The 9,220-nt window shown below is 51.6% G+C and overlaps 1 protein-coding gene across 1 annotated transcript in view; it reads left to right on the forward strand.

Moving 5' to 3' along the window:
* Ephb4 (EPH receptor B4) overlaps positions 1-7,065 on the forward strand; it is a 23,142-nt gene extending 16,077 nt beyond the window's left edge. The window contains exons 13-17 of the mRNA XM_021162668.2: positions 2,241-2,456; positions 3,311-3,460; positions 4,583-4,776; positions 4,944-5,099; positions 6,068-7,065. Coding sequence (XP_021018327.1) covers positions 2,241-2,456; positions 3,311-3,460; positions 4,583-4,776; positions 4,944-5,099; positions 6,068-6,197 — 846 coding nt within the window. The 3' untranslated portion in view covers positions 6,198-7,065. The remainder of the gene's footprint in view (positions 1-2,240; positions 2,457-3,310; positions 3,461-4,582; positions 4,777-4,943; positions 5,100-6,067) is intronic.
* Positions 7,066-9,220: the final 2,155 nt, after the last annotated feature.

Here is a 9,220-nt window from a genome sequence, read left to right on the forward strand (position 1 = left end):
CCACTGAGCCACGCCCCCAGCCCCTCCCTGGGGGATTCTAGGCAGGGGCTCTACCACAGAGCCACGCCCCCAGCCCCTCCCTGGGGGATTCTAGGCAGCCTTCTACTACCTGAACTACATTCCCAGCCTGCCTCTCTGTACACTCATCATTCTAAATTTCTGTCTACATTGGCTCTCTACTCTAGGCCTCAAACACATTTTCCCTCACCTCCCGATTAACTCTCTCTTTTGCAATCTTTTCCCACACTCATCTTCCTTACTCTGCAGCAGGACCTTTGTCACATAGACTCCTGTGTCAATGATGAGGGGTCACACTGCGTTATGGATCTGCTTTAGCATCCATAGGAGCCTGGGTGGGTCTGGGACAGTATGTGCAGTGTGTAGCACAGCTCCCCTGTGTGATACAGCCACAGATGCCTAATTTCCAATCCATCAGGACATGGGAAAGAGATTTGGTTACAGGAAATACAGGAAAACAAGTTAAATGACTCTACATGGAAGAAGCCATGAATTCAGAAGGGGCGGGCGACATTCTAAGGGACAAATGTTACAGCACCTCAGCATGTCAGTCTCATATCAAGGACTCTCTAGGATTTAGGGAGATACATGCAAATAGCCAGTATGCTGCCTGTCGTCCTAGCCACGTGGGAGAATGAGGCAGAAGATTACAAGTTCAAGGCCAGCCTGGGCAAGTTGAAGAGAGTCTGTCTCAAAATAGTAATGGGGAAGGGCTGTGATGTATTTTCGTGGTAGATTGCCTATGTAGAAAACCCCAGTGAGGACCTAGGGGTGTGACTCAGTTGTAGCGCCCCTGCCTAGAACCCTCCAGTGAGTGGCTGGTGACATGGCTCAGTATAGAGTGTTTATGAGGTTTTAGGTTCAATTGTCATCATTGAAAAAAAAAAAAAGCATGGTTGTGGAGATGGCTCAGCAGTTAACAGCACTTTCTGCCTTTGTAAAAGTCATGAGTTTAATCTTGGGCCATCTGCAAAATTTGTTTTTAATTTTCAGCCAGGCAGTGGTAGTGCATGCCTTTAATCCCAGCACTTGGGAGGCAGAGGCAGGTAGATTTCTGAGTTTGAGGCCAGGCCAGGAAAGGAGCTCACTACAGAGTGACAGCCAGGGCTACACAGAGAAACTGTGTCTCAAAAAAAAACAAAAAACAAAAAACAAAAAACAAAAAACAAAAAACAAAAACAAAAACAAAAAAGAAAAAGAAAACAAAAGAAATTCAGATTTTGGATGCAGCCTCCTTGTTCTTCCCTCCAGAGGTGTAGGGGGTATAGCCCCTGCATCCTGCCTTAAACCCAGATGGGCTCCGTTTAGTTTTGTTATTCTGCTTGATATAGCTATGAGGGCAAAATGAAAACATCTCAAGGTCGGGCCCAGACCTCACCTTTGTCACCATGTCCCTCCGTTTCATCCTGTTCTCTTCTGTTCACACGCAGTTGATTTGAGGCCTTTTCTCCATTGACAGGCAGCTCAGAGTACACTCTTAACTGGCCCAGCTCTGCCTATCAAATCTAAGGTCTTCATTAGAATAAAAATGTTAGCTGAAGCCATTAGTGATGGCTTGCATGTCTAATCCCAGAGTTTGGGAAGCTGAGCCAGGAAGATTGGGCTGCCACAACTCTGGGGCTGGCATGGGCTGCACATTGAGACCCTGTCTCAGAAAAACATCTCAAAGTAAATAATTAATTAGATGTTCTGATTAGAAGCAAAATGTGGTGGTTCATGCCTGTAAGCTGAGGCAGAAGGGACGTTTCAAGGCCAGCCTGGGCCGCGTAGTAATTTTCAAGTTAACCAGCTAGAGATATATAAGGTGATCCTGTCTAAAAGAGGGCAGATTGAGATGTAGGGGGAGGGCCTTAGAAACATCTCTTCATATTATGGGAGTAGTGAACATACAACTTTAAAATGGAAGAAAACCGGGTGGTGTGATTGGTTCATGCCTGTATCCCCAGGGGTTTGAAGATGGATGTAGGGGGATGGGCCATATAAACAAGACAAGACTTTGTCTCAAAAGCAAAAACCTAACTATGAGGCATGTTGAGAAACGGTGCCAAGGTGTTGCTATAGCAGGGGAATTTAGGAAGACCGGGGCTGCCTGAGAGAACTGCATGCCGTGTAGACCCAAGATGGATAGGCGAGTGATGGCTGTGCTGAAGGCAGAGGCGAGGAGGATAAACCACGGGCGATCCATCCTGAACAAGCCTTTCTCTCGTCTCTCTCCTCTCCAGCTGAACGACGGGCAGTTCACGGTCATCCAGCTGGTGGGCATGCTGAGGGGCATCGCCTCAGGCATGCGGTACCTGGCTGAAATGAGCTATGTCCACCGAGACCTGGCTGCTCGGAACATCCTGGTCAACAGTAACCTGGTGTGCAAGGTGTCCGACTTCGGCCTCTCCAGATTCTTGGAGGAGAACTCCTCTGATCCCACCTACACAAGTTCCCTGGTGAGCCTGGGGCCAGAGATCCCAGCTAAGCATTCACTCAGGGAAGTGGGTTGGTGGGAGAAACCATGGGTAGAAGCACTGGCAGCTCTGCTCCCGGCGGGGGAAGACAGGTGTGGGCTGAAGGCAAACCAGCTTCCGACGAGTGAGGAACACAGCCGCAGAGATGAGAGATTGGAGCCCAGGAAGAAACGAGGCCAGCTGGGAGTTAGGGCAGTTGGGATGACACCTGTCATTCCAACAGAGAGGAGGTTGAGAGAGGGAAGCTCTGTGATGGTAGCTAGCCTGGGATATCTAGGTGGATCCTAGATAGAAAGAAAAAGAAATCAATCCTATAATCCCACAACAGAGGCAGTGGAGGCTGGAGGTCAGAGAAGTCCATCTTTGGCTACCTACCGGAACTAGGGAGGTGGAGGCCTGCATGGGCGACACGTGACTCTGTTTCTAGAAAACATCACAAAACAGGAGATAGGGTTGGGGGTAGGTGGGGCGTGTCATGGCTGTGATAGAATACTCTGACAAAGGTAACTTAAGACAGGTTTATTTTGAGCTCAGAGTACTAGGGACAGCCTGTCACAGTGACAAAGCCGAGGCAGCAGGTGGTCACATTCGCACCACAGGCAAGAAATAGAACAATTAATGAATGCCTGTGGCCCGCTCACTTTCTCCCTTTGATTGAGTGCAGGGGCCCAAGCCCAGGGAACCTCGTTTAACCCAGTTAAAGTGTCTTTCAGGCACTGCCACAGGCCCGTCCTTTAGGAGTCTAGATTATGTCAAGTTGACCACACTATCCCTTATGGATGATGTTCCTGGGTCCTGCTGCTGCCTAGGTTCACCTTTTCTGGCTTCTTCCACAGGGAGGAAAGATTCCCATCCGATGGACAGCCCCTGAAGCCATTGCCTTCAGGAAGTTCACCTCTGCCAGTGATGCCTGGAGCTATGGGATCGTCATGTGGGAGGTCATGTCTTTTGGGGAACGGCCATACTGGGACATGAGCAACCAGGATGTAAGTGTTCTGTGGTCATACCACGATTTCCTGGATATTCTATCAGGATAGTCTATTATGAATCCTGGATACGGGAGTGGGGGATAGAGTTCCCAGACTCTTCCCCATCTGTGTGTGTGGGCACAGAGGGGTGATGTTTGCATCCAGGAGTTGGCTGCAGGGACTGGAGGGCAGATGACGCAATGAGTACATTCCTTGCCATGCAAGGCTGAGGCTCTTCACAGCCTCACTGCTGGGGTGTCGGGGGCAGACAGGTCCGGGACTTAATTGGCGCACCAGCATAGCCAGTCAGTCAACTCCAACTTCTGTGAGACATTGTCTCCAAAAACAAGGTGGAGGGGCTGGGGAGATGGCCCCGTAGGTGAAGTGCTGGTAATGCAAGCACAAGGCCTGGAATTCAGATCCCAAGCCCTCGTGTAAACCACAGGGAGGTGTGGGAGCGTGTCTGTAATTTCAGACTTGGACGGTAGAGACATAGAATCTAGAGATTGATCCTGGATCCATAAGCTCTGGGTTCAAGAGAGAGGCCCTGACTCAATGTAGAAGGTGGAGGGTGGCTGATGAAGACACCACACACACACACACACACACACACAGAGCCACCCGTGCACATTAGACGTGCAAGCAAAGGAAAGTGATGAACTGGAAGGTACCTCAGTGGTCCTGCTGGTAGGTCTGATGACTTGAGTTTAATCCCTGGAACCGGACAGTGGAAGGAAAGAACTGATTTCTTCAAACAGTCCTCTGACCTCTATACATGCGCCGTTGTGCGTGCACACACACCAATGTTTGCAAATAAATAGATACATGCAATTTAAAAATAAGGTGGAGAGTGAGGTAGGAAGGCACCCTTCATTGAGCTCCACATGTTACATCCACATAGGAACACAGGCACAGAGTTGGATGTAGCAGCGTTGGATTCAGGGAAGGGTGGAGGGCAGGGTTGGGAGGTTGCTCTCTAGACTGAAGCTTGAGAGCTGCAGGGGTGGGTGAGTGTTGCCAACCAAGGCAGTTTGCGTCCTCCTGGGACTTAGGGGTCTGTGCTTTTGGGGTGCCTGTGGTTCCTTCGGCGAAAGATTCTCTCAAGCCAGCTTCACCCAGTCTTCCTCCTTGTCTCTGTAGGTGATCAATGCCATTGAACAGGACTACCGGCTGCCTCCTCCTCCAGACTGCCCCACCTCCCTCCACCAGCTCATGCTGGACTGTTGGCAGAAGGACCGGAATGCCCGGCCCCGCTTTCCCCAGGTGGTCAGCGCTCTGGACAAGATGATCCGGAATCCCGCTAGCCTCAAAATTGTGGCCAGGGAGAATGGCGGGTGAGGATCCCAAAGGACAGCCCCGACCCACAACCCAAGAGCCCTTCCAAGTGGCCCTGGAGTACCTATGCCTTTGTGTATAGACTGGTCTGTGTTGGTGTTCCGAAAGCCCTCTGATGAGGTCTGACTTAGCATTTCTCTCCATCTTTATCCTCCCCACCTTCCAGGGCCTCACATCCACTCTTGGACCAACGGCAGCCTCACTACTCTGCTTTCGGTTCTGTGGGCGAGTGGCTTCGAGCCATCAAGATGGGAAGATACGAGGAAAGTTTTGCAGCGGCTGGCTTCGGCTCCTTTGAGGTGGTCAGTCAGATCTCTGCCGAGTGAGTAGAAGGGACCGCAGTGGGGCACAGAGCATCGGTGTCGGAGACTGAGTCAGACCCACCCCCCTCCCCATTCAGTAGGGACCTCTGAGTTCCGCTTCAAGGGCTGTTTTATATGGCTGCTCAGCGCTGTGATGCCTGAGGCCGAGCCCCGGGATCCTCCCACAACAGCAGGGCCTGGCTAGTGTTCATTCTGGAGCCTCCTCACGCCAGGGTCATCTATCTCCCTTCCCATTTCCAGCCTGTATCTGTCTTTGTGCCTCTATCTACATTCCAAACGTGGCTCTCACAGTAATGTGTCAACTCTGGCTCCCTCTTCCCACCCATAAAAGGAGAGGACGGGCCTGAGATTTGGAAATCCCTTCCCAGCTTTGATGTTACACGGTTTTATGATTCTATCAACTCCCAAATAACTGTTCTCTTGCCTGTCTATCCTTGGAGCCCCTCCTCCCTCCCATCTCTGGTTCTCTCCCAAGGCCTCTGCTTACCCCAGCTTTGGATGGGGTCGGGGGGTGATCACAGACTTATGTCAGGAGGAGGTAGTTGTGGTAGTATATCACTGTACTCCCAGCTCCTGGGAGGCTAAGGCAGGAAGCTTTTTCAATTGAGGCAAGCGTGGGCTACATAGCAATACTTTAATCTCAAATAACCAGTTAAATAATTTGTAAAATTAAAAGAAAAAAAAATGTCTGGCCAGGCAGGTCTCCTGGTCCCTCCTCAGTATCACTGAGCCAAAGTGCTCCCTTTAAGGCCTAGTTCTTTACCTGTGTGGTCCCTGTCTGTATTTCTTTCTCCTCTAAGGCAACCTCTCCAGCTTTTTCCCCCTAAAATCCCTCTGAGGACTTTCTCTTTCCTTCCTCTACTGAGGCTGCTCAGTAAATGCTTGGTGACTACTCTTGCCGGTCTCCTCCTGTGGGCTCCCTGCTTGGCTGGTCCCGGGACTCCTCCAACCTTCTGTTTTTCCACAGGGACCTTCTCCGAATTGGAGTCACTCTGGCAGGACACCAGAAGAAAATCTTGGCCAGTGTGCAGCATATGAAGTCCCAAGCTAAGCCAGGAGCCCCTGGTGGGACAGGGGGACCAGCCCAGCAGTTCTGACCTCCAAGGACTCACCACCGTGGTGGAGTCTTCTTTCCGGGGGGCAGAGTTGGGTGGGGACTCACAAGATGAGCCCCTCCCCCTCGTCACAGCTTCCCATTGGATTGCACTTTGAACAGAGGGGGTCGGAGACCCAGGATTTGGGGAACTGTGCCATATGGGATCATACATGTGCCCTCCAGGCGGGGAACCCCAAACTCAGAGTGAGTCTTTCCCTCAAGACTGGGCAAAGAAACATCCCTACGTCTCTAACCTCCCATCTTCCCAGAGGGCTCTCTCCCCAAGCGCCTTCCACCTCAACGGGCATGTCCCTGCAGACCAAAGAGAAAGGGTGACCAGCCTGCCAACTTGGGAGTGGAAAATGCCGTCCCAGGAGGCAGGAAGGGACCGTCAGGACCCGGTGATGTAATCATTGGGGTTTGATGTCCTGACTTGCTGTCACCACCAAAGGCAATCATTTCCCCTTGTAAATGCCCCTCCCCTCATCTGCCTTCATATTGAAGGTTCTGAAGTTTTACTATTTTTTATTTTGTTAATTTTTTCCTCCTTCCCCCCTCCCTCCCCTTCTTGTCCAGATTTTGTGTGTTGAAGGGTACCTGGTTCCACTGTCTCCTGTTGGGAACAAGGACCCATTGATATGTTCTAGAACAGTGCCTTGGAAATGCCACAGCCTTAGACAGTTCCTTCCTCCTTTCCTCCCCCCCCCCAAGTGCCCCCAAGCTGTGTTGTGTGGAGGGAAGGGGGATGATGTTGTAAAAGGGACAGGAGGGTGGTGGTGGTCAACAGAGGCAGACAACGGTGCTTGGAAGGGGATTCTTAAATTATATTTAAAAAGAAACTTTTTTTATATAAATAAAAAAAAGGGGGATATGTCTCAGTCCGGAGGGTGACTGGGAGCTGGGATTGACCAGATTTCTGAGACTAGGGGACCCCTAGGGGTGTGGATTTGGAGGGTCAGGTCAGGTGGTTAGGATTGTGGTGTGAGGAGGTACTGGGTGTTGGTTCTCAGCCCCAAGGTGTTTTGTTTGGGTTGGTGGGAGGTGAGTCACTGGCAGCTGGTGCTAACTGCACCAGCTGCCCCTGCCAAGAGCCTCAGGCACCTCCGGGGTGGGGCAGACACCTCCTGCCCCTCCTCTGTCTCCTTAGCTCTGGCAGGGGGTTGTATGAGAGAAGCCAAGCATGTAGTCCATAGTCCTGCCCTAGAACTGCTTTAAAAGGACAAGGGGGCACGGGTGACTGTGGGGGGTCCAGTTAGGTGCCCACAAACTTAGACTGGATGTCCATAGCTGGGGTTGGTTTAGTGGTGAGCCAGCATTGGCTGTGGGGGGAGGGGGAGATGGGGAGTGGCTGAAAGGGGGCCCTCACATGTGTGTACTTATGCCAGGTAGCTCTCAGGACAATTCCCCCATTCAAGATGCTGCCCAGGCAGGTTTTCCTGGCCTCCTGGGAAGGGGAGGGGGAGCCGCTCCAATGAGTCTGCTGCTAACTTCTCCCAGACAAGGAAAAGGAGGATGGGGTCCGTACCCCATTCCAGTCTCTCCACTTCCCCGCTGTTTTCTCAGTCCCCTCTGCTCCTGGGTATGCCTTCCCATTGGGACACCTGTAAGGGCCAGTTAGTGCAGGCTAGCCTGATTGAGCTGCAGCCATTCCACAGCAGCGCTGTGGATGTGAGGGGTGCAGAACCTCACACACTGGCCCCAAGGCAGTGTTGCTATCATTTCCCCTGCACGTGTGTGTGTGTGTGTGTGTGTGTGTGTGTGTGTGTGTATGTGTGTGTACGCAAATGTGCATGCTCATGCATGAACATTAAGTGAGAAAGACTGATTCTCTGCAGGTCCTCTCATTCTCCTGAAACTGGCCATGTGGGCTAGCCTGGTCGGCCAGCATGGCCTAGGAATTGTTTCTTCCCTCCACAGTTCTAGAAGGGTAAGCCCATACTACCATTCCCACAAACCCCTCCTCCGCTGCAAACAGAACCCTGATCTTCTGAGCTTGCTTGCTGACTGAACTAGCTGCCAGTGAACCCCTACCCCTTCTTGTATTTTGTAAACCAGGGCTTGCTAATAACCCAGGCCAGACTTGGAACTCACTATCCTCCTGCCTCAGCCTCTGGAATTCTGGGATTATGGCATGAATCACACGAAGTCCTTTGTCTCTCCCTGGGTGACATTTAATATCTCTGGAGGGTGGGAGGGGCTCATTACTACCAGGAAGGGGAGTGTCCCAGGGGACACTAATCCAGCCAACTGCCTTTCGCTGCCAAACAGACATCCTGGCTAGATACAGTGACCTCCAGAGCTGCTAGGGGAAAGAAAGAAGATGAAGGTCACAGCATCCAAGCAGAACAAAAATGGAGGCCAGGGGGAGAAACCGGGCTCCAGGCAGGAGGTTAACCTGCTGAGGGGCACTGTGCCTTCTGTCCTAGTGAGGGAAACCAGGGTCCTGCAGGGCAGGTCCCACTCCTGTCCTGGGCCCTTTCCATAATATTGAGTTTGGCTGACTTCAGGAAAGGTCCCCAAAGGTTGTCACACAGATTAGTAATATCTCCCTGGCCTGTGTCCTCCCTGCCTCAAAGCCTCTGGCCAAGTCTTGGTTTCTTGAGGTCTTCACAGTCTGATCCATGCCTGGTTGTCTTCCTTTTAGCCACATTTCCCCTTCATTACCCGAAGCAAGAAGTAAGTCAAGAGACAGACTCTCAAAGAGTGCAAATTATACACCTTGGCCTCCTTTGGCTGAACCAGGTGGTCACATCTACCTGGTTGTCAGAATGGCTCCTAAAGCCTGTAATTCCACCCTCAGGTCCCATAGTAACCTCCTGAAGGGCTCTTTGAAGGAACGAAGAATGAGGGATAGATACCCTCTGGAAAAATCCCAGCTGGAAGCAAGAAACCCAGGATGCCCTTGCTTCCCCCTAGTGGAGGAACTCAGGCTAAGCCCTCTCAGAGCTCAGGGAGCTCCAGGCCAGCAAGCTTGAGGCCACTTTAAAAAATAACATGGAGGCGGGGGGGGGGGGGGGGGGGGGG

The sequence above is a fragment of the Mus caroli genome, chromosome 5 (assembly GCF_900094665.2).
Source record: "Mus caroli chromosome 5, CAROLI_EIJ_v1.1, whole genome shotgun sequence".
Lineage (NCBI taxonomy): Eukaryota > Metazoa > Chordata > Mammalia > Rodentia > Muridae > Mus > Mus caroli.